The sequence below is a fragment of the Saccostrea echinata genome, unplaced genomic scaffold (genome assembly GCF_033153115.1).
Source record: "Saccostrea echinata isolate AGI-Se365-2 ecotype Australia unplaced genomic scaffold, CSIRO_AGI_Sech_v1 ptg000054l, whole genome shotgun sequence".
NCBI lineage: Eukaryota > Metazoa > Mollusca > Bivalvia > Ostreida > Ostreidae > Saccostrea > Saccostrea echinata.
The window spans coordinates 42906704-42933159 of record NW_026889803.1 but is presented as its reverse complement, the minus strand read 5'-3'; the positions used below and the strand labels follow the sequence as shown (position 1 = coordinate 42933159).

Sequence of the window (26456 nt, the reverse complement as noted above, 5' to 3'; positions counted from 1 at the left end):
CACAACTTTAAGTTAAGGCACCTCTCTGCATAATTTCAATTATTATCTGAAGCAGTCATTTTTAATATCACAACCAAAAAATAGATATTTTAGAAACCAATTTTGAATAGAAGGGAAATTAATCTATTTATATATACAGTGGAACATCGATATCTCAAACACTGATATCTGGAACAACATGGATATGTCAAACCGATTTGGAAGTCCCAATCACTTATTCTTATTTTATGTTCATTAATTTACTGTTATTACAGTTTTGCTAAAAGATGTATGAAGATCAATATTTACAATAAGTCAAATTTTGAATAAACTTAAGAGAGTAAAAGTATTTAGATTCTAGATATTTAACTCAACATTGTTAATATGAAAGTGAACTATTAAAGTGGAACTCTGAACAAATAAGAGATGATATGAAGCTGTTTGTTATTTAACGTCCTCTGCACTGAGGCAGCTAACTCCTTAGACATTGTGTGTCTTTATATATATATATAAATATGTGGTACTCTGTCAAACACATACGTACATGTAAGGAGTTGCTAGAACTTCCTGGTTGTAAGGAGAAGATATTATGTAATGTCCCACGTGTAGTGATCTCTTTGTATTCTAACTATAATTGAGGAAAATTTAGGTAAATGGAAACGTGATTTCATTGAGGTGGTACTCAAGTGCATGAAAACCTTTTATGTTCAAAGTGATTTGTGGATTACTGTTGAAAGGTCAACTCATTCTTAAAGTAGGTCAAGGAAAAGAAACTGTATTTTATAGTAAAATGTGTATTTTATTTTTTCCTTTTTTGTGATTTCTGTACAAAGGCATGGAAGGAGTGTAGATTACAATCACTGATTTTGTACAGGTCTGAGTGGAATAAATTTCTTTTATTCAGAGAGAATAATGTTTCTTTGTTAAAATCATAATTCTTTGTAAATTTCATCAGTTAGAATAGAGCCCGGACCTCTAACATTATATACATGACGGAATCGAGTAATAAAAGTGCATGAATGACCATGTAGAAATATAATAGATGTACATACTACATGTATTAACAACACTTTTTTTAAGGTTAAGGACATAGTTTTGAACTTTATTTTCTTACTCCCTGTATAATTTAGGAGTTCCAATAATTGAGGGACCTTTCTACTATTTAATGATGCTTGGTAATACTTAACTCCTTTTCTGAATCAAAGAAATATAACTGGTGGATTTGGGGGGGGGGGGGGGGGGGGGGGGGGGCTGACCCCCCTTTTTGTGTCCAAAAATATACATAAGATTAATAAATCAATTTTTTGGTGTGGGATATTGCATTAATTATACCTAAAATATAGCTAAAATAAGTCAAAAAACTGTTCCTTAAACCCGAGAGGTTTTGAAGGCTTTGCCCCTTTGGCTCCCAACTGGTCGGTCTTCCCTTTTCAAAAATCCTGGATCTACCACTGAGGCCAAACAAAAAAATATGTGTGGTTCCGGTTACACTTCCAAAAAAATTAGGGTAGGTAGGTAGGGACTTTTTTTTTTTTTTTTTTTTTTTTTCTTTTTTTAACAAAATGATTTTCTTAATTTTTTCTAAATAATACCTATCACTGCTTTGCAAATGGCATTTAGATGTGGTGTGATAATATACTAGTCAATATTGGTAGGGGACACCCACATGCTAGCTTGCTTTGGATTTAACACTATTAAACACTTGCACTATGTTTTGCAAGGAGGCTGTCATTGCTGAAACTAAAACTTAAACTGGATCCATTGATGGAAATCGGGGGAAATTCCGGAAAAAATATGAAAATTGCCAAAAAAAAGTTTAGGGTCGGGGGTATAAAATAGGGAAGGTTGGGTAACCGGAACCACACATATTTTTTTTATTTGGCCTGAGTATATTCCGTAAAAACCTATTTTTGCCCCATAAAAGCCAAAGGAGATGGGCGAACATAGCGTGCAAAAAGCCTATAGCTTCAGAAGTATAAAAATCATGTTCAGTTTGTGAATTTAATATTTAGAGTAAAGTTCTCATTATTGAAATTTATGAAATTGTGATAAACAAAACTTTTTTGAGGAAAATTTTCTCGGCAAAATTTATTCTTTTATTAAAATTAATGTGGTATTCATGGGGTTCGAACCCTAGCAATAAAAATCCTGAGTATCATTTTCTTTCAAAACTAGCACGCTAACCACTGGACTACACAAGTCCTGACAAATAGTGGCATTTAAATCATGTTTGTGATATGACCCTTGACTTAATGGACTTCAAGTATTTCTCGAAAAGTTGCGAATGTTATGTCATAAACATATATTTTTAAGGTATAGTGGGTCATTGCTCCATATTTTTGGTAACCAAAAAATGAATATTTTTATGCAAACTTTGAGGATTAACTTTCAAAAAGGTGGCGCGAAGACCCACTCATATCGAAAAATAGTGTTATAGTATGAGAAAATGACTCTTTTTGCCCGCTTTAGTGTGTGTCAAATATTTCACAGACAAATAATTTCAATCTTTGAGGGATTTTTGCAAATTGTAGAGATTTTACATAAAGTATGTTATAATGTTAGACGAAATATCAGGGAAAATTTTAATATAATTGAAATTTAATTTTTTGTCTTCATGTTTGTCACACTATAGGCTTATCGCTCGTCATGTTCACCCATCTCCTTTGAAAATATCTAGAATATTACAGTACTATATGAAAAATCTGAATTAGGAAAAAATACTATAGTTTAAAAGTAGATTATTGACAATTCTTGTTTCTTTGACATCACATATTATTTGGATTTTGTTCATTATTTTTAAGAAAGAGGATGAAATGGTCAAAATGTGTTCAATTTTAAAGATTTTATAGCAGCTGTGACATATTACTTTTGGATCAACCCTCATGCAATGCATACTTGTATAGCAAATGTAGAGATGTTTGAAACAAAAGCATACATTGTAAGTACATTTACAAACGTGCATGTATCTGTACACTCGGTACACACTCCTAAGATGAGTGGTTAGATATGATTGCCTGATTTGAAGTATGTGACAGTTCTTCTGGAGTAATCCCTCATCTAACGGAGTGGTTGAATTATACATGTAGATAAATTATGAAGTGGTAGCTAGTTGAAGTTGTACTAGATTTCAGTACCATAAAATCCCCCTCACGTGTTGTCAAATACACCAACTAATAGACAGTACTTAAGAATCATATAGGGATAAAGTATGTATCCTTGTATAGCTATTAAATCTTGTTTGTGCAAGTTTTGTAAATTTGTCAAATAATTCAGAATAATCCAGTTGTTAAGAGTACAAATGTATATTTGTACTAAGGATATAAAGTATTTAGATTTGCAAAAAAAAGACAGATTTGCTTTGTTTTATAATTTTTTTTCTAACCATATTTTAAAATAAATCTTTGTGTTTTGACATTAAATATGGAAAATGAAACCATGTGTCAAATTTACTACATAGTCTTAGTGTAGATTTGGCCTTGACGTAAAACAGCTAATGTGAGCCAAAATAGAGATAATTACTTATTATGTTTATCTGTATTTGTAGAGACTATTATCTGTTACACACATATATGAAACCATATCCTGTATCTATTAATTGCCTGTATGTACATTTTAGGTCTTCAGGATAACTAGAGGGTGATGAATCAGAGATAAGTTTTCCCTACTTCAGATGTTCCTACCAAATATTGTTATGTCTCAGTAATTCGTTAGGTGTTAACGAGTATGTCGGAGAGGAGAAGTGTTCCTCTGCCTCCAAAAGCAGCTGAGACTGAAAGAATCTCTAAATTGATTGGTCAGCAGAGAAGGCAAGTCCACCAATGAGATGGGAGCTAGAAATATTTCTTGTACTGCTTATCAATTTATGTATTTTTCACTGCTTGCCTTATACGACTTTAGAAATTCTTTCTGTCTGCAATCCAAGACAAGGGAGTGCTCAGGACTGTCCACAGAATGCTAGTACTCTTGCTTTTTTATTCTGATCTGTTCTGAAGTCACAACAGTTTTCTCTTTGAACACCATCGTTTACCAACTTGCATGTATAGCTGCATGTGAGGTATTCTGAGCACATTTCGGTATTTAGTCTTACACACAGTATTTAATTGTAAATTCTAGGACTGAAGGAATTTCATAAGGTGTCACTTGGCACTCTTATACTACAATGCTTTTTGTAAGTGGGGGAGGAAAAAAATCTTGCTGCATGTAATATATTTAAATATTTATACCAATTGAAAAAAATATATGATTATGGAATTATTGAAACAAGAAAGATAACACAGTAGTATTAGTACAATATACATATACTTGCATTAGATGTACTGGTGTTACTTGGAATTAATTTATCATTGCATAACTTGTATATGCATCATGCAGTAAGATATTCTTACATTATATAAAGCTTAAGACAAATTTTGTTGTCAAATGATTGTTTTCTATTCTTTGTTTTGAAATCGCACGAAAAGATATTCTCTTCATGTTAAAAATGGTTTGATAAACATTTAAAAAAAGTATATAGGCATATTCAATTTAAAGACATATAAGCATTCTATTTTTTTTTTTTTAAAAAAAAAATTTTTTTTTAGCTCACTTGAGCTGAAAGCTCAAGTGAGTTTTTCTGATCACAGTTTGTCCATCTGTCTGTCTAGCTGTCTGTCCATCTGTAAACTTTTTCACATTTTTCGACCTTTTCTCAAGAACCACTGAGCCAGTTTCAACCAAACTTGCCACAAAGCATCCTTGGGTGAATGGGATTCAAGTTTGTGCAAATGAAGTGCCATGCCTCTTTCAAGGGGAGATAATTAAGAAATAGTGAAAATGTTGTGGTATCTTTTAAAATCTTCTTCTCAAGAACCACGAGGCCAAAAAATTGAAACTTATATGAAACTTTCTTTACATAGTGTAGATACAAATTTGTTCAAATCTTGACCCCGAGGGTAGAGTGGGGCCACAATGGGAGATCAAAGTTTTACATAGGATTATATAGCAAAAAATCTTCAAAAATCTTCTTCTCAAGAACAGCAAAGCCCTGTTTATTCATATTGATATGGAAGCATCCTCAGGTAGTTAAGATTCAAGTTTGTTCAAATCAAGACACCCAGGGTGTTGGGTGAGCCACAATAAGGGAACAAAGTTTTACATAGGAATGTATATGTAGGAAAAAATCTTGAAAATTCTTTTTAAGGACACTCCTGCAAAGTCATTATTAGTCATATTAATATAGACTGATGCATCCTCAGGTAGTGTAGAATCAATTTTTTTCAAATCATGACCCCTGTGGGTAGGTGTGGGCCACAACAGGGGATCAATGTTAAACAAAGGAATAAATGAAAAAAAATCTTCTCAAGAACAGCAGTGCCATGAATAGTCACATGTGATAATTCAGAAGCATCTTCAGGTGGTATAGATTCAAATTCAAATCATTTCCCTTGGGGTAGGGCATTAGACCTCAATAAAAGATCAAATGTCAGGACCACTTTTTATATTGAACTTTTCAATACTGAACTGATTTCTTCTTCTTTTTTTTTAGCCAAGTGCTGAGGTGAGCGATGTAGCCCATGGGCCTTTGGTTTTGTTTTTTTTTTTTTACTGATATGGAGTTTTACTTATTGTCCATTAATTAGATTCAACCTTGGAATTCTGCCCTCTTACATTTACAGATATAAGGGAAAAAAACTGCCTGTCACAATTTTTGTGTTGCTAAAAAAAGGTTGTACATTTATCTTATCTTTTTTGGGTCACCAGGTCATCATTGTAAAAAGTAAGCCTTTTTCCAGGTTAAAATATTTTAAACAAAGGACATTCAAATGTCATTCAGCTGTTTAATTTCCTGCAACTTACTGAAGGTCTTGACAATAATGAACTCTTCTTTAAAAATGTATGATGATATATGATGATTATCCATATTATTACGGAAATAAAAAATATAATTGGCTGTCCTCAAAAACTTTAATTTTGTTCGGACAGTGTACAGATTTATCAGCTCAAATTGTATCATAAAAAAACTTACTTACATTTATAATTGTAGGGTTTTGGTCTTCCAGCTGCTCTTTGGTTATATAACTCCAGTACTAATTGTATTAAAGGCCCAGTTTTAAGAAAGAAATTTGATGTACCCGTAGCTTGCACCCTAACAGCTCATATATTGAAATAAACACAAGAATTCATTTTGAATTGTCCATTAAAAATTATTGTAATAATTATATGTACAAGTATACATGTAAGCTGAATTAGCCTTGAGCAATTATTGATCCAAAGACATATTGCTTTCAGTTTAGGAAGAAATTTTAAATATTAGTAACAGACAGCTAGGATTTAAAATACCTCACGTACAGGAAAAAGATAAGAGACCTGCACACAAGTATATTGCCTGACACAGTTTTATTGATTATAGAATGATTGGTGTTGACTTCCAAAGGAGAAGTTTTAACTTCCGTGTTAAATTGTTCTGGATCTACAGTTGTTGGTTTTTTTTGTGAGAAACTCATCATTATTCAAGAGGAGACTATAGATGTATTGTGTTGAGCCATAAGTGGTCATACAGTTTTACATGAACAATAGTCCTGTGCCCTTAAGCTTATTCTGTGTTCAGAAAAAAATTGCTCATCACAAGGAAATTATTTAGGGTTTATTTGTGTATTTAAGGAGAAAAAATAGTCATTTTGGTACAGTGGTTTTCCTGTTAAGCAGATATTTGCTAGATATAATTTTTTTCCCTCCAAATTTATTGTCCAAAATTTTAAATAAGCGGGTTGAAAATTACGAGAATAGTTGAGTAATTTTTTTATTTTTAGATGATTGATCAATTTTTTTTTAAAGTCTTTGTTTTACACAGGTGATCTGTTTTACAAATACACTGTGGTGTACACTTGATGAAATAGGTTCAAATTCATTTTTGAGGTGAAAGTCTCCTCCATTAGGAAGTTTACAGTCAGGTGAAATGTGTATTACCTATCTGGACAAATAATTCTTTTTGTGTGCTTTAGTGTGATGGTGGATTTATGTTTCCAAGACACTCAACCATTTTCATAATTTAGTGAGGCAAAATTTATTGGAAGAGTTCATACCAGGTATAAAGTATTCTGAGAAAAAAGTTGAAGATTTTTTGCTGCTTGGGGATCAATATATACATATATACATGTATATATATCCATAAAAAAGTTTCTCATTGGATATCTTACCGATTAAATTTAACTGGTACTTATTAATCAGTTTGGTATAGGAAAAAGCAGAGTATTGTGATTGAAATACTGTTTGGGAATTCTACGTTATCATTACATACTTTGCTTTCTGTATATTGCTATTTCAACAAATAACAAATATTTTTGGAAAAGAAGGAAATAGTGAGTGGATAAAGATTACTACCGATACTCAGGAATTATAAACACTGCTCAAGATCTGATTTCAGCAGCATAGGAGCAAATTCCTTGATAACTAGGAAGGAATTTTAAAAGTGTTTAATGAATATTTTTGTTTCCTTGCACTTGATTGTATAAATGAGTGAAAATTTCTTGAGGGTATGAAGGTTCAAAATTATTAATATGTCCTATTGAAGAAGAGGTAGAATTTCTAGAGGCCTATTGAATGTTTTAAATAATGAAGAGAGGTAGTACAAAGGAAGACGCGCTTCCTATTCAGAGAAGGTGAGAAGAGGGACATTTTAAAGAAATATATTCTACCATACAAAATTTTAATTTCTAACTTCCTTCTTTGTAGATGCCAAATTGAATCTCTAGAATTTTGAATATTTAAAACTGTAACATATGAGAGTCAAGGGTTTTACAATTTTTGAGAAATAAAAAATTAAATACTCTAAAAATGTGTATATATATATATATATATATATATATATATATATATATATATATATATATATATATATATATATATATATATATATATATATATATATATATACATGTATATATATATATATATATATATATATATATATATATATATATATATATATATATATATATATATATATATATATATATATATATAAAATTATATTGATATGGACTTTTACCATGAAATTGAACTTTTTATAGATTCAATTAATTATAAAATAGTTCATAGAATATATACATGTAATGTATATTAGGTATGTCGGTATGTTTTAATTATACCTGTTCAATCATAAATACATCATATTGGAAAATGTTTTTACCTTTCAAATGTAAATCTGTGGATTGGAATAATTTTGGGGAAATATTATGCTTACAAGTTACCTGTAATATGTTAGTGTTATATAAAATAATATTTAAATGAAACTTGTGAGGAATTTGTTTCATTTAGATAAACATATTATTAAAAAATATCTTTCTAGCTATTTTGAGCTTGATCTAAGTTGAAGTGTAACTTTCTGTGTTTAACATTGTAGATGGTTTCATCCCCACATTTCGGGTGTGAAGGCTGAGGAATTATTGAAGGAGCGGGGGTATGATGGCAGCTTTTTAGCCAGACATAGCACAAGTAGTCCTAGTGACTTCACACTCTCTGTAAGGTAAGAATTCAAAAAGAAGTACGACTATGGTGTAATCTTAAATATATATGTGTATCGTACTAGTCCTAGTGACTTCATGCTCTCTTTAACATGTTTAAGGTAAGACTCTGAAAAGAGAATATTATGTTGTAATTTTCACTGAATTTTCATCATGCTAATACAGCTGTGCATAGTTGTTTAGGCAAAGTATCTTCATTATAAAAGCTAAAATTGTAAGAATTTTCAATATTGTCTGCAAGTGTGCTAATGAATGGAATACATTGAGGATATTCAATGTTTTGGTCATAGGTTGATTTATTTCGTGAGTGGGACAGCATTTTTTTCATATTTTCACGAGTGCAAAGCATGAGTGAAAGTATAAAAAAATCCTTTCTCAAGAGGGAAATAAATTCCATATCCAACTACAAAATATTGAATTTTCTGTTCATTGCATTTTCTTTGATTTTTCTTTTGCCTCTGTTGTCATAGACTATGAAGTCATAGTTGAGTGGTTGAGACTTCATAGCTTAGTGACAGTGAGATTGGAAACATTGATTTCAACAACATATTTGGATAAACTTTGGCAGTTTTATTCTCTGTCAGAATGGTTATTTTTCTAAGACCAGATAAATTAAATTTTAAATTCTCATCCCTGCCAAAGTTGATGAGTTACACTTCCTGTTTGTATTAAAGTTGTGTGGCGCTATTTATAGCACGATCGAGAGCCAAAAGGAGAAAATATGGAGAAGGCAGAAAAGCAAACGTAGTTCACTTATTTAAAGTTTTAATACATCTAGATATCATCAGTAAATTTTTTAAAGAGATTTGGACAAAGTTAAGTATAGCATAACAGACAAAGAAAATTACATATCATAGCGATCAGCAGTGATACAGGTGACTCGAGATGACTCGAACACCAATCTCTCGAAGTTCTTGATCTCTTTAAGCGAACCTCCAGTCCCATTTTTTTTCTCTATATAACTAAGCAAATTTACTCCTTATCTCTCTAACTTCTGATCTCTCGAAGTTCTCTATCTCTCGAACCAAGACCTGGGTCCCATTACACAAATTTTATTGTTTTTTACTCTCTATCTCTAGGAGTTTTGATTGAGCATGTATACACACCAATCAAGTGTAAATTTAATGCAGCTTGGACTTACCTGGATAATAGTGAATGCCTGGGGTTGGCATGGACGTGTTAATTGGGTGTTTACATAGATGACACTACACATATGAGTCGTCTGAATATTGATATAATTAATTGGTTAATTGGTAAATTATAAACAAATCGCTTCACTACTTATTTTGACTTGAGAGTGAGACGATAATTTTGAGAAAATAATTTAGAGAGGTATCAGTAATTTTCCAAATACCGTATAATCCCTATTAACTGCCCCGGGCGCTTATAAAAATGCGAAAAGGGGGCGGTTATATGGGTTTTCTAGTTATAATTTTTTATGTCATATTTTAACTTCAAAAAATCTTTTGAAAAAAAACTAATATATTCAGAGAACCACTAAAAGATTGTCTAACTTTCCTTTAAGTTAAGATAATCCATCAAAATTATGCTATATGACTCATTTTTCCACCGAGAAATTTAAGAATACACAAGGAGAACACAAATTTTGTAGGTAACTTTCACTTTCAGAAATACATAATGATTAGGTCGTTCTAAAAATCTTTCACTTTCAGGAATGCTTTACGTACGAGTTACCCAATAACCAAGTTTCATTTTCACTTTCTTCAAATTATGGTGGACTTTCGATATGATTCTAGATGATTTTAATCACTGTACAGGGGACCCTTATTTCCCGACAATTGAAAAAGACCTAGGGGGGCGCTTAATAGGGATTATAGGGTATTATGAACTTTTATTAGAGTCTGCACAATTCCAGCATGGCAAGCATTGCAATGCACAAGAAATTCTATCTCAATTAAGAATTGAATACTGATTACGAGCAGTCTGGTGAAGTACCCGATCAAACCCTGGGGATAGCCACATTGACAACTGCTATTCAGGTTTCATGTAATCATGAAATGAGAACAAATAAATATTGAAACTTAAAGAAATCATTTTATTTATTCGAAATACAATTATTGCTGTTGAAATCAAGTGAATTACCTGTAAAATACGAATGAAAACATGCAATGACATTATCACTATATACTTCGGGTATGTATAATAGTAGAACAATGATGATCGGAACTGAAGATTCTGGATTTTATTCACTTTCTATCTCTCGAACCCCCCGATCTCTCCAACTTTTCTAATGGTCCCTTGAATCCCAGAGATTGAGAGTCACCTGTATGTAATTTCATATTTTAAAAAAAATTATTGGCAGACTTTAAAGGATAATACAGCTAAAGGAAATTGTTAGTCTTTGAACTGTTCAGTATAGGCAATAGAATGTTTTAGACATCCTGTTTTGCAAAATGACAATTTTGATCGTGTCAAGAACTTTGAGAATGAAGAATTGGATGTACATGTATAAGGACAATGGAATTCTGTAATAATTTCAAATAAAACAAACTAAAATGTGTTTGGAGCAAGACCAATGAGAAGTGGTGACTACATGTACCATGTACAGTAACAGCATGTGCAATTTATTGGGATCTGCATGCCCCCATTTCATAGCAACAGGTGTGTGGCCTGTGCGGTACATATGCACTTGTAAAATTATTAATACTGTGAATATTTTGCATGAGAAGAATCTTTTATAGATACATGTATTTAAAAGAATAAACAATAAAATCTTTACATATTGGCATTAACAATGTGAAAATTGTGTATTAGAAGAATGTTCTGTAGATATTTTCAATAACAAAAAATAAAATATAAATTCTGCCCCCTGCCTCAATTTTTAGGCAAATTATGATAAGAATCTAAAGTTTAAATTTATTGGCCTAACATGCCAGGAAGTATTTTTTACAACACTCTTCTGAAAGGGAAGGAAAATTGAGAGTTTTGTCACACTTCTGATATTTTTTCACACTGTGATAAAATATCATTTTGATTTTTTTTCACACATGCAGTGATAAAGTGTAATTTTTATTCTGTAAATAAATTACAGTATTTTGCTGTTGAAAATGTAATTGTAGTGCTTTTTCCAAACTATTTGTCCAACCGTAAAATGTCTTTGATTTGTATTTTACTAGTCCATAGAAGGCAATGACTATGTGAAATTTTATTGTGATACATGTATTTTGTCTTTCATCTTCGTCACTTCTTTCCATGTTTCTCAGTGTACAACTTAAAGTCTTTATCCTTAAATGTCCTTACTTTTAGCTTCAGAACATCAACAACAAAAAAACCATCTGATATTTGGCATGCATAATCCATAATGATGTTGATGTTCAGATGTAGGTCAAAGGCATACTATGATAAGTTGCAAGTCAAATACCAGTTGTCTTCCTAGGAATTTGCCAATAAGCATTTTGGGTTTAGAGTCAGGCCATTCAAAGTTTTTACAAAAAAACCCCACATTAGAATAATTACAAAATTTCGTATCATCTGAGAATTTCCTTTTCGTAACAAAATTAAAAAATAAGGGGGAAAAAACTGCTAGTGTATAAAAATCCAAATCTTTGGTACAAAACTTGAAAAAAGAATGTAAAGAAATGAGATGCTAATCCCAGTAGCATAAATTGCTTTGCAAATATTTGTAACTGTGGAATTTTTGGTGTTCATTTCCTCAAAACCAATCCATTCACAGATGCTAAACGTAGAAATAACTTAGAATGGCCTCATGTTATAAGAGACGATGTTAACATTAGGATGTTAAATTTGTAAATAATTGTAACATAATGTCCAGCTTTGTGAATTTCTTGTTTAAAGTGTTGGTAAGTGAAACCCCGCATGGAAGGCATTGAACGGTCACGTGTAGGCTTTTTCCTGTAGCATGGAGAACTTTCATTACTTTTGTTTCCCCTTTGGCAGTGTTGTTAATGTCTAGGGGTTTGTGTCAGTCACAAACTAGACTCTGAACAGAAGTACTTAGAAAGAGATAAGATGAATATTCAGAGTCTCCAGTAGATATATGATGGATGCTCAAATTAGGTACTGCACTTTCCTTGTTGATAGACATGCATTTATTGCTAAATTTTATGCTCCTCTAATAAGAACTGTTAAGTTCTACTGGTCAAAGACTAGACAAGTTTTGGGGATGGTAAGGGGTTTATCAAGTTGTCTGTGCATCTGGAAACAATTTTTCAAAATGCTACTCCTCCTATAGTTTTGTTTTACTCAAACAAAACTAGGCATACAAGCAGTCTATACTAAGATACATTTTCCTCTGTCAGTTTTGGAATTTAATAAATGGTGTTGCCATGGTTGCTAAAAATAGACATTTCTGTAAAACTCCTTCAAAATGCTAATCCACCGATAATTTTGGTTTGATTTAAAAAAAAAAAAAAAAAAAAATCTTAAAACAAGTTTGATCCTCTTTACTGCACAAGCTCGGTCCACTTTACCACACAGGGTTGGTCCTCTTTACCATTTAAAGATCTTGAACAGGCATATTTCCCAATATTCAGTTAATAACCTATGATTATAAGTCCAGGAGTAACTTTACTAGTACAAACCAGTAGAGCTACAGTCTCATCAGACATTTCTGTTTTTAGTCAAGCTGCGTTAATTGCATAAGTGTTTATTTTTTGTAAATGCATACATGTACCAGTTAAGTGTCAGGGAAGTCATCCAGTTTAAAACCTGAGATATAAAGGTATGACTTGAAGTAATGCCTATCAGGGTACGTGTAAAGCATAATGCCAAAAACATTTATCCTTTTTCTGCTTGGTAGGAAAATCATACAGTATAAACTAAGTATCTTCAACTTGGTAATTTTTTAGTGTGCAAGATATCAAGGTTGAACTTTTATAGCAAGGTTTATATAGTAATAAGGTCCACCTTGTATTTGATATATAGGTATTTGAGATAACTGTATTTGCCTATAGCAATAAAAAGACAGGCAATTACATCGGGGGATTGTTCTGCAAAAAGGAGACTGTAATTTTCCTTACTTCCTTGTGCAAAAACTCTCATGCAGGCTTGATCAGTTTTTGGAAATATTCCAAATTCTGTCAGATAATTAATACCTAGAGAGACATCTCACCTAGATTTGAACAATATCTGGCCCAATTAAATTTAAATTTTCAAAAATGTGTGAAATTGATTATTTTGAAAGAAGACTAAAATTGAATAACATATTCCCTCTTTAACACTATTGCAACAAGTTTTTCTTCCTATGAGATTTCTGTATACAGGATTATTTTAGTCCCATTTTCTCCCTTATACACAAATTTGCCCCATTCTAAATTCTCCAAGACACTTCTTTTAATTCTTCCTGTTTTAAATTTGCCCACTTGCTGGGATGGCAAAAGGGGCAAGAATAAAATGCAGGCAAAAATTTCCCAGTATATAGTATGTGAATCTGTCAACCATTTTAAACACAAATGCACCTGTATTTACCAATGTGCATATCTGTAAATAATAAAAGGAATTTTTATGTCTACTATCAAAAGATTTCCAGCAACTTTCACTAAACAATTATAGGTATTAAAAATCTGTCCAGAATTTTATCTTTTGAAAGTCCCTGCACTGTCATCATTAAAACATTTTAAGGAAAATGATAGACAGACAGACACCAGCATAATGCTTATGCCAGACATGTAAAGAGGTCACATTTATGTCTGAAAGGTCAACAATCTTGATGATGGGTTTTTTTTGACCATGTACAAGAAGGACAGAATATCATGCTAGACTAAGGTCATATTTCAGTTAGACTGTCTGATAGAGGGGTGAACATGTATGTTGTTTGGGGGCTGGAATAGTGACTATTTTTCTGCTTACTAGTTGTTAGAGCTCTACATAATGGAATTGAAATAACATCATTGTGGTATTTCATATTTCACTATTTAAAAGGTATTATTTATAAAGAGAAAACTATAATATGCACAAGTTGTAGGAATGTTCTAAACATAATTTTTAGCTCTACTGGTCAGAGACCAGAAGAGCTCATGCGATAGTAAGGTGTCCATCTTTTGTCCGTCTGTCTAGCTGTCCATCTGTCTGTGAACAATTTTTTAAAATGCTACTCCGCCTTGGCATACAAGTAGACTACATTAAGTTACATAATTCTTTGCATTGTTTTTTGATTCGATTGCCATGGTTACTGAAAGTAGAAATTTCAAAACGCTATTTATCTGATCAACCTCTCCAAGACTGAGGTTTAGAAATTTGCCCAAAAGGTACTATGGTACTTGTTTGTATAATCTGGATTGTAAAAAGTAATTTTGGAGCAGCTTGCAAAATACATTTCATTTTTTAAAATTCATTTAGGAGGAAATCTGAGGTGACCCACATTAAGATCCAGAACAATGGGGAGTTCTACGATCTGTATGGGGGAGAGAAGTTTGCTACCCTGGCAGAATTGGTGCAGTATTATATGGAAAATCAGGGACAGCTGAAGGAGAGGAATGGGGAGGTCATTGAGCTCAAATATCCCCTCAACTCAGAGGATCCCACCACTGAAAGGTCAGTGGGAATAAGAAATTCAACGTAAAACTTTAATTGTTACTCATTTTTGTATACAGTGTATATATAAAAATGATTTTGAACAAAAACATGGAGTCAGTTTCTAGTGTAGAATGTTTGTCATGTTGTGGACATGTTTATATGGACATCAGGCAGCTTAATTTAAAGGTTTGAGATCATGAACCATACTTATATATATATATAGAGAGAGAGAGTTTTCCCTGTATCTGAAGATAAATGTTAAAATATATTTATTTTAGATGGTTCCATGGTCATATATCTGGGAAAGAGGCAGAAAAGGTGCTGATGGAGAAAGGGAAAAATGGTAGCTATTTAGTGAGGGAGAGTCAGAGCAAGCCAGGAGATTTTGTCTTGTCCGTGCGGACAGACGATAAAGTGACTCATGTTATGATCTGCTTCCATGATAAAGTGAGTACCAGTTCTGTAGCATCACTGTGGCTTCAACTAAATGCTCTCAAAATCTTAACTTAAAATGCATTGACTTTCAATTTCATGGCATAAATCTCACTTAGTCTAATAGAAAGATAAATAAACTGGTCATGAATGGAAAGAATTACTGCAATTTTCAGCTATACACAATTGCATAGTACCCAGTAAACATTATTTACATTATTAGCGATTGCAATTTCTTTTGTAATTTTTCTATAAATTAGACTTTGTTTTTGTATGAAAGGATGAAACTTACGATGTTGGGGGTGGAGAGAAATTCAAAAGCCTCACAGATCTTGTGGAGCATTACAAAAAGAACCCCATGGTGGAAAAACTAGGAACTGTGGTGCATTTAAAAATGGTAAGTGTCAAATAAAGTGGGCTAGCAATTTGGCCAGGTACATGTATATGATTTAACTTAACAGTTTAAAAGTTCAAAGATGCTACCTATTGGGTTAGATGTCTATACACAGGACAAAGCTTTGCAAAAATCAGGAATTTTACATTTGTGCATCAACACTGTCACTCTGCATGAGTATTCATTTATTGGCTTATAAATTATGATATCAAATGGAAATGCACAATACACATTCTCATATGATGCACTAAAATTAAGTGATAATTCCATTGCTTGATTTAGAATAGTTGTTAGATAGTCTGTTGCAGTTGTTTATTTGACTGACAGGGATCGACATTAACGGTTGTCCGATTGCCTGGGACAAGTAAATTCTCAGTTCGGGCAAGTGAAACTGTAAACTTACTTGTCCGATCGGGCAAGTGAATTTTTCTGATAGAAATGTATATTGGTATCTATTTTACATTAATTATAAATAAAACAATAGATTGAACACTAGATTTCCGCCAGATACGTGACTGACATTGCTCCCTTGGGTTTCTAGATTATATCGTTCATTAAAAATGGGATTCGTTATTCTTTTTTATTTCATGTTAAATATGCTCTACGTATTACAACTTTGTTAACTACTTAATTCATTCACACTGACAGAATATAACATGACCTATCCTGATCAAGATATGTATGTTTCATAGCAACTATCTTCCTTTAGCATTGCATCAATCAAAATTCACAAAACAAAACGATCCTGCCCAAAATGATTTTTTATTTAAAAGGAAACAGATGGTTATTGATGCATTGCAGTGTGTGTTTACAGATTAAATTGACAAGGAAAGTGGTAGTATACATTTATGTCCAAACGTACCATCTAAATTTTTTCAGGTACCTCAACTTGCCAGATTTATAGTTACAGTAGTGTATCTATTCACACTTTTTCTTATCGTAATATTTACGGCAATAAATTATTTTCCTATTTGGGCAACCAAGTTTTGCATTCGGACAAGTAAAAATTTGAGATCACTTGCCCAAAGAGCAAGTGAATCTGAAAATTAACGTCTATCCCTGACTGAATTGATGACTTGTGCTTTATATCAGGAAACACATGTTAGGTAAGGCCTGAAATAAAATATTGTTTGTTTGCAGTTGCCTACCTACCAACTTAAAATGCACCTGACACCCCCCCCCCCCCAATCAGCTTTTTATCAAAATGATTTTTTTGGGGGGGTTATGTTTTTAAGTTTTCCAAATTCTTAAACACTGTAGATTTGTAATTAAGAGTGTTACTTTTTCCTGTCAATTTAGGCTCTTGAATTAAGCGCAGCATTCAGGTGCATATACTTTTAAGTAGGTACCCCATAGAAATTTCTGTGTATATTTTGTTTAATAAATGCCAAACTATATTTTTTTTCAAAAGCAAAAAATTACAATCTAACCTAAATACTCTTGAAATTGTGGATCAGTAACTGCAAACAAAGATTTTTTTAAGCTTGGCCTGAGCTAGTCTTCCAGGTTTTATGAACACAGAGGTCTGTTTCAGTCAATACGTTTGGGATAATTAATGCAATAGCTAATTGGGCTTAAAACCTCAAATGTTTCCTATAATGGGGAAAACCTTTTATCAAGTTTATATTCTGAAATTCTTGGCCCATGTGTGTGAAACTTCTGGTTTATATGATAAAACTTTTGTCAACATGCTATAAAAGCAAGATCATACTTAAGTTTTAAATCGTAGAGACTCTTTTCCGTTCGGATTTTGTAAACACAAGTGTGAAGTGAATCATTTAGTGATGGTTTTCCTGCTCTCAAGTGTTTATATAATGAATGTTGAGTATACATATCTAGATTAAGTAAATCAGGATAGTTTCATATAAATACATATATATACATGCTTGGTGAAATAACTTTGCCGTGTGCTAGTTGGTCATTTCCTATTTTTGAGGTCAATGATTAATTTTGTTGTCTGTGATCATCTGTTTGTGATTCATTCCGACATTAGAAAATGTGGCTTACCAAAATAAGAAAATGCTACTGTATTAATCAGCATCCTTGAAAGCTTGTCTCTATATATAATACCCAACTATTTTTAAATAGTATACATAGGATTTATATAGCATATAAGTGTACTATGCAGAAATAATGCACAACTTGCTTTTCTCCAGGAAGATTTTGTTAAGACCCACACGATCCTTTGGACACTGATCAGACATGTTGTCAATTCTGTCACACCAGCCATTAAGGGATACATAATTTTTAAATTACATAGTCATGAGTTCATGAATAAACATACAATTCCGAAGGCATGATATTATTGACAAAAATCTTCAAGTAAATTCTTTATCAAATTTTCAAATCAATCAATTCCACATCGTTAGTCATTGATCAAAGGATATATTTGTAAACAATGAAACCCTGTTGAATAAATGTGAAATCAAATATAAAATAGTGCATGGCTTGCTTTTTTTTTTTTGAGAAAATTTGTAAGCGCTCACTCTGGGGACCAAACACATGACCCTTTGGAGGGCAGACACCCTACCAATTAGGCCAATGCAGCCATTAAGTAATACACAGTGTAACCAGATCATTTTCTTTTTATGAAGTTGTTGTATTTAGTGTACAACCATCAGCAGATCTAGAGTAATGACAATAGCATTGTGTTTTGCCATACTATGCTGAATTTGATACTTGGTGCATGAGCTTTGAATGCTCATCCAGTATGTCTTATATGACCAATATTTCAGGACTATAGGCATGAATCGTTATTGTATGATGTCACTCATTTTAGTCATAGTCTGTCATTTCAAATCAGTTGTAGTAAAAACTAGTTCTCCCTTTATCAAGGGAATACATTAGACTTAAAGAGAAGATCATTTTATTGTACAGAACTCTGACTGGCTGCGTACTAAACCAAGTGGACATTGTTGCATAGTTTAACCTTACTTTTGCTCATTCATCAAGAATCTCTTTTCTTTTCTTTTTTTTATCTCAGCCTTTCAATGCCACAAGAATATCTGCATCAGGATTAGAAAACCGAGTCAGGCAGTTAGAGAAGGAAAAGGACAGTACAAACAACAAAAGTAAAGGGGGTTTCTGGGATGAGTTTGAGGTAGGTAAAGCTGAAATTCTGATAAATGTGCACTTCTAAATTTAAAAATAACCATGTGTTATGTTGTTCATGGTTATTTAAAGGTTGCAGACTCTATTTATGTCAGCTTTGTTACATAACTTTACACTCTGAGTCATGCTGTTTGCATATCAAAATTCATTTAATTTCCTCCACTTTGTTTCAAAGTAAAATGACACAAAATCACGAAAGCAGTTATAGAATAATGATTATATTGTCACCTCTAAGGAAAGGCTTTAGTTGAAAATGAAGTAAGAAATAATGTACTAAACAGAAGAGCTATAAGGTGTTCCTGAAACTAAAGCTGAACTGTTGCAGGATAGAATAAGAAAGACGCAATCCAGATATGGTCATTTATTCATTCCAGGCACTACACATGTATTTTAAGATCTTTATTTGACAATTATAATTTAGGCCTGTTGACTTGCTGTGTTCATACATCCTTGTTTTTCTAATGAGCTGTACAAATTAAACAAATATAATTCTTGAAAAATGGAGGGTTTACACATTTTATATTCAATATTTGCATGTATTTTTGAAAATACTTTTGATGCAGGAAGATTTTATAAAAGCCATTGAAGATAATATTGAGATGCAAAGGAATTATCAATAAATGAGTCCTTAATATTTATCCATTCATTATCCATATGTTTCCTTGTCAAACTCTAAAATGTTGGGTGTGGTTTGATCTTTCAGCAATTACAACAGATGGAAGTGCGTCACTTGTACAGCAGAAAGGAGGGACAGAGGATAGAAAACAAACCTAGAAACAGATATAAAAATATCTTGCCATGTAAGGCTGCCTTTGTCAAGTTGAGGTCAAAACCATACAGACAGATTTGTAATTTTGATGAAGTTTGGGTTAAGGCTAAAAATATATTGTCAATAAAAGTTATTGTTATTAGCTTACCTAGACAAAGATGGGATGGTGGGGGGGGGGGGGGGGGGGAGGCTAAAATGAAAGAATATTCTTGCGTATTTTGCTTGTACTTGTGTGTTAGAGGAACTTGTACTACACAGTTTTAAATGGGAGCAAAAAAAATTTACTACTGATGCAGCATTCTTATAGTAGAATAAAGTTACACAACATGGATTGTTCTCTTTTTCAGTTGATCATACAAGGGTTGTTTTAAAGGATGGTGACCCAAATGTCATAGGATCTGATTACATTAATGCCAACTTCATCACAGTAAGCTTAAAGCTATATAAAAAATGTTGAAGATAAGAACCTTGTACAATTCATTAGTTTTTCTGTTTTGTTCTGCTAATCTCTAAATTTAATTAAACAGAAATACACATTAAAACTTTGGAGAGAAAAAAATACCATGAGCATAAGATTATGAAACTTGTATTGGTACATGTTTTCAGAAGATCTAGCTAATCTTATTGTAATGTTTATTAGATGGATGAAGACTCAGCAGACCCCAATAAGAAGAGTTTTATAGCTACACAGGGTTGTCTCCCTGGAACAGTGACAGATTTCTGGAGAATGATCTGGCAAGAGAACACAAGGGTCATCGTCATGACAACAAAAGAGGTTGAAAGGGGAAAGGTAAAACCAATATTTCTCTCTGTTTGATAACCATTTGTTGTAATTCATATCATTCATAAAAAAAATTGGGGGGATATCATAGGATCTGAATTATTCATTTGATAATAATGTTTTTATTTTTAGGTTCTCGGTAAAGATTTATTTTCGTTTATGTTTATACATGTATTCCCCTGGTTCTTTTGTCCAAGGGAATCCAGTAATTGAATAATTGACCCTCCTGTCCATGTGTTTGTCTCAGTACTGTAAGATCACCATTCTTTATGGGGGTAATTTTCATCGTTTTCAAGGTATGAAGAGACCCACAAATTCATGTCCACCGCGAAGTGTAAAATGTCATATACATAGCTACTCAACAAATTTTCATCCATGAAAGTAAATCTTCAAGAACCAATATTTTTCCCTCAAACCACAAATATTTGACCTCTGGAAAATATGTGATTTTACAGTATTTGTCCACTTAGGCTATATTTTCTAAAATCTGAGGAAGTGAAGACCTCAGTGTTCTTAATTGGGATTCAGCAATATCTGCAGTACAGAAAGTATACTTTGCTAGAGATACAACATAACTGTTTATATGTTCATTGTAATTTAGATTATATTATTGCCCTCAAGGGCCCCAAATTGCTTTCAATAAATAATATAGTAAATGTATATAAAAAATTTGAAAATTTGTCACAGACAAGCGGTTTATAGCTTCCATCTCTTTTGACTTTATGTGTTTTACCTGAGGTTGTCAAAGTTCTGTAATAATGTATTTATTCTTTGTAACTATGTAGATAACTATTGAAATATTTTTTCTTATAATGAAAAATTTACATTTTTTACAGGTAAAAGCTGTGAGATACTGGCCTTCACCTGATGACCCAGATGATATTCTTGAAAGAATGTTTGAGTCTCATGATTCAAAGATTTATGTCAAATTCATTTCCCAGAAGAATGAGACAGATTACATCATAAGGGAACTGGAAGTCTGGAAAATAAATAATGCAGATGGCAAGGTAAGGGGACAAATGATGTTCTACAAAGGGAAGTAAGCAGTTAAAATCGGAAAACTCGCTCACCATGTTTGAAAAGCAGGAACAGGATAGTTTGCAAAATTTAAAAAAATCATTTAAAAAATCTATTTTACATTGTGAAAGACTATTATTGTTATTTACACTTTTGTTTATGAAACATGCATAGTACTTTGTAAAATTTTCTAGGTGTAAAACAAGCTTGTTGAATCAGCTCATACAATGAATATTTACACAGAGGGAGAGAGAGGGACATATAAAATTAAAAATAAAGTGTTTGTGTTGAATGACATCATAAACTATTACAGAAGGAAGATGTCAGACGTGTTTACCAGTTCCATTTCTTGACTTGGCCTGATTATGGTGTACCCTCTGATCCTGGCTGTGTCCTTAATTTCCTAAATGTGGTCAATGCCCAGCAAGAGAAGATCAAGGATGCTGGTCCTATTGTGGTTCACTGCAGGTATGTCCTTGAGAATAAAATCATACTGTGCATATACCAGCTGACTGGACAAAGGGAAAGCTATTTTATTGAGAAGAGTTGTACCTTCCTAGTTATTCAGTTTTTAAATTGTTTTGTAGTAGAATCTATTAAAACAATTTTTTAAGATGTTTAAAATTTGCATATGAATAAAAGAACATACATAATGTCTTTTGTAAAGTTCATTAAGCTTTGTATTTGCTATCTAAATGTTTATTTGGTTTGTAGTGCTGGCATCGGTCGTACAGGGACGTTCATAGTTATTGACATAATACTCAACCAGATCAAGATGTATGGTACGTTTTTTTGACATAATACTCCACCAGTTCAAGATGTGTGGTATGTTTTTGATATAATACTCAACCAGATCAAGATGTATGGTATTTTTTTGACATAATACTCAACTAGATCAATACCTTTGGTATGTTATTGACATAATACTCAACCAGATCATGTTGTATGGTATTTTATTGACATAATACTCAACTAGACCAAGATGGATTGTATATTATAACGGGGACCTATAATTATAAAACACCCTGTGTTTTCAATTTCAAAAAAAGTGTTTGGAAGTTCACTACTGTTTGAATCAAAATAGAAATAATGAAATAACTTTTTTTGGAGTAACAGAAAAAAAATATTGAATCAAGTTTTCAAGCTATAGAATAATCATAACAAGTGTTTTGCCTGTCAGTACAATGTATTTGACTGTTTTAGGCCTGGAGTGTGAAATTGATATCCAGAAGACGATACAGATGGTTAGATCTCAGAGGTCAGGTATGGTGCAGACAGAGGCCCAGTACAAGTTTGTCTATATGGCAGTACTTCACTACCTAGAAACAGAGCAGCAGCGTAAACGTGCAGAGGAGGTATACACTGGTCTTTTGTGGAAAATTTTTTAATCTTTCTTATTTCTTTACTTTAAATGGATTAGAGGAGATTTGTAGATACATTTGTCGTTAATTAGCCAAGATACACATCCATGTACATACAGAATTGTGTTAATTTTAGTAGGAAATAGTTCAACAGTAGATTTCATAAGTGCAAGGAATTTGTACAGAAAGTTGTATGCATAGTCTTTTATTTTCACCATTAATAAAGTTTTATTTATATGACATAAATTTACTCCTGATTTTTTTTATTTATAAGTATTCTTTAAGAATAGAACTATACCTCTGACATTATATACTGTAGCAATCTGTGGGAAGAGAGTACACCAACATACGTTACACCGCTAACCTAGAGTCAGCCAACAAGTCTCTGTCTGCTAGTACTAAGGGTGCAGTGCCACAGCTACAACAGTCCACAAAGAGGAAGGAGAAAGATCTACCTAAGTAAGCATACACCTAGAGGTGAAAAGGATAAAACAAATTCCTAGAGGTTTAAAAGATGTAATCAAAACTTCAAGATTACACCTTTGAGACTGTGTAGTGTAAATTTTACATGCAGCTAGAGCAGAGTAAAAAGGGGAATTAAGACTTGTCACCGCATTTGCAAGCCTTAATAGTTTTATATCATTGTAGATTTTGCCTTTCATTTCTAGCCATTGAAAGTATTTAAATAAATTGATGTGTCAAGTGTACTTTTGTATTAATACATGTATATACAGTTAATTTATAATTTAAAAATTCTGACAAAAGTATGCCCATTAACTGACATATTCTTTCTATTATTTTTTTTGTCCAGACTACCACCAGCAGAGGACAGTAGACAGATATATCAGAACATAGGATCTGTTGGCTCCAAATAAAAGTAGACTGCAATGTGAAAACAGAGAGTACTTCAGTCACCATACATCATGCATCATTGACCAGGGAAATAAAAAAAAAACCAAGATGGTGTACACTACAGAAGATGACAATATCTACAATTGTGTATTTTCTTGACATTGTGTAAATGCAGAAAATATGCTTCTTCTGATGGGTCTCAGCTGGCAAATATGCCTTTATAAAGTAGAGGATTGGTATACATGTATAAATGTGCAACTGAATCCAGAAATGATCATTGTCTGTCTGAAAAAGTGCATCATAGCTGATTCTTGTTACTTGACAAAGTTAAGTAATGGTTCATCCTTTCAAAAGATTTACTTATAGTTTGTTGGGATAAATTATGTATAATTTAGGTATAAAATAGGAACTCAAGTTAATTTTCCTGTTTTTATATTTTACTCTATAAATAGCTGAATATTTGGCATGATTTGTATGAGTAAACTTTCCCCCTGAAAGGTAGTGTTTATATTTTCCAAAACAGAATTAAAACTAATATATGACAGACACAAGAAAAAAAAACTTGAATTTTTTGGCTTTACAAATGTATGATTAAATAAATAACAGGCTGTTTTGACTGTAATTAACTTAAAGATTAAGACAAAGATGTTGGAGAGTCATGAATAAGGTCTCTTTGTTACGTTTTGTATGTGTTCTATGACTGATGTTATGAAATTCCTTTGTCAAAATCGAGTTATGTATTGTGTGTTATTTATATATTGTTATAAATATACTTGTTCATCATGTGCTATAAGGAGGAGATGCTGTTATGTTTAATTTTGAACAATGTTTTAAACTCCATTTCTCTTTGTTTAAACCCTACCACAGTTTTTCGTTCAAGGGAGAGGAGATGCTCACAAAATTTCATGAAATTGCTTTTGCTTTTAGAATGAAAATGAATAATTATTTCATACAAATTAGAAATTGTTCAGTTTATACATGTAGCTCACTTTATCTGAGGAATTCATTTAGTATGCAAAATATTTTTCTTACTCATTAACAGTCTCGGCTTATCATAAATTATTGTTACTTATACAGTGTCAATCTTTTTTTTGATTTTGAAATGTAATAAATTATTAATGCATACATCGTCTGTCATGTAATTTTGTCCTAAATTTTGTGGTATTCGTATATTTTTTTAAGTTTGCTGATCAAACACTATTGTCATCATCGTCTTCGTTTGTTTAATGTAGCTATAAAAGAAGATAGATACAGCTGGTATGGGTTTAAAAGTATTTTTGCTTGGTTAGCTTGTTTGAAATGAAAAATAGATATAGATGTTATTGTTTAAGAAGCTTCAATTCAAAAATTGTATGCTTATTTATAATGAAGTTTAGTGCTGTTTCATCTGTACATGGTGGATTTTTTCCCTCAACACAGCAAATGATATGCTGCTGATTCAAATCAAATTAGCTGTTTTTTGTTATCTTTATAGATTAAAGTCGTGAAAATTCAATCTAGTGTAAAATCAGCTTTACACAGCATATAAAAAAAAGAGTGTTTTACTCCAACATGGCATCATATTTGCATAATTATATAATCAATGTTTTAAAATTCTTCATGTAAAGAACTTCTTCTTTATGCATTGTTTTCTTTCAACAATAGCAAGAAAGAATAAAAAAAATAGAATTGATTTTCTGAATCAATTTTTATATGTATTATGAATTATGAAAAAAGGTTTTTAAACATGCCTATATTTTGAAATTCAGGTTATTTACCATGTAAAATAATTTCGCTATTTTGTATAGATTTATGATAAAAATGGCAGACATACAGTTGAGTATTTTACGGTATATACTGGTATTGAGTTGGTATATTTGTCCTATTGCTATCAAAATTTTCATATTGCACTAATGAGCAAAGTTAATTTTCTGTGCTTATTGAATCTGAAAAATAAATACAAATAATCAAAAAAAAAATTGAAATTTGAAAATAACTTGTATACAGAAGTATAAAAGCTCTGTTGAATTGTTTCCCTTTCGTATTCAAACTGTAGTGTTCTTAGTTTGACTATGGTCTGAAATGGTGCCTACATGCATATGTATATCAAAAATATTCTCATGGCTGCAAAAAATGGTATTGTGATTAATATTCAGTGTTTTATTGTCATCATCTGTCACTTGATGAAATCAGTAATAAATGTTACAATAAATTAATCTGAATTTTTTCTTCACTCTTTTTTTTTTCTTTGCGTATATGACTTTGATTCTTTGATGTTTTAGGCTTGCTGTTTATTTTGATTATGGTGCTGGTCACCTTAATTTGCTCCACTGAGTAACAAAACTGAGTAAAGGATTGTCCTCAGGATAACTACAGATAAAATTATGTATTGTAATTTAATGTCCCTCTCGAGAATTTTTCACTCATATGGAGAAGCCACCACTTGCTTGTGGAGGGCCGCAAATTTAGATCTATACTCGGCACTTAGGGCCATTGAACAGCGAGGGATCTTAATTTTTCGTGCAAGCACCTACCGCGACACGGGATCTGGTTTATAAAGTGTAATCCGAAGGACTGGTCTCCACGTCCCACAGTGGGATTCAAACCCACGATGTAAGGATCAACTCCTTGCACTGTGACTCTAGAGCAGACACTTTAACCACTACGCCACGTGGGCGAAACGCAGGAATGCTGGACAGCCTTAACATGTTTATGATGTGCAGCCATGAGGTGTCATGATACATGTTACAAAAACAGAAAACGGTCTGAAAGAAGAGAAAGTGTG

At 32.2% G+C, this 26456-nt stretch overlaps 1 protein-coding gene across 4 annotated transcripts in view; it reads left to right on the top strand.

Annotated features, from left to right (window-relative positions):
• LOC133172209 (tyrosine-protein phosphatase non-receptor type 11-like) overlaps positions 1 to 25887 on the top strand; it is a 32825-nt gene extending 6938 nt beyond the window's left edge. Inside the window, exons 1-16 of one of the 4 annotated variants that reach the window (XM_061307056.1) lie at positions 561 to 628; positions 3596 to 3785; positions 8360 to 8482; positions 14799 to 14993; positions 15254 to 15422; positions 15688 to 15804; positions 18785 to 18901; positions 19616 to 19712; positions 20029 to 20108; positions 20322 to 20471; positions 21299 to 21469; positions 21793 to 21947; positions 22194 to 22261; positions 22683 to 22834; positions 23160 to 23299; positions 23652 to 25887. In XM_061307056.1, the coding sequence (XP_061163040.1) occupies positions 3703 to 3785; positions 8360 to 8482; positions 14799 to 14993; positions 15254 to 15422; positions 15688 to 15804; positions 18785 to 18901; positions 19616 to 19712; positions 20029 to 20108; positions 20322 to 20471; positions 21299 to 21469; positions 21793 to 21947; positions 22194 to 22261; positions 22683 to 22834; positions 23160 to 23299; positions 23652 to 23715 (1881 nt within the window). In that variant the 5' untranslated portion in view covers positions 561 to 628; positions 3596 to 3702 and the 3' untranslated portion in view covers positions 23716 to 25887. Of the gene's footprint in view, positions 1 to 560; positions 629 to 3595; positions 3786 to 7477; positions 7617 to 8359; positions 8483 to 14798; positions 14994 to 15253; positions 15423 to 15687; positions 15805 to 18784; positions 18902 to 19615; positions 19713 to 20028; positions 20109 to 20321; positions 20472 to 21298; positions 21470 to 21792; positions 21948 to 22193; positions 22262 to 22682; positions 22835 to 23159; positions 23300 to 23651 lie in introns of those variants that run through there. The other 3 variants (XM_061307055.1, XM_061307057.1, XM_061307058.1) reach the window with 3 other exon arrangements.
• Positions 25888 to 26456: the final 569 nt, after the last annotated feature.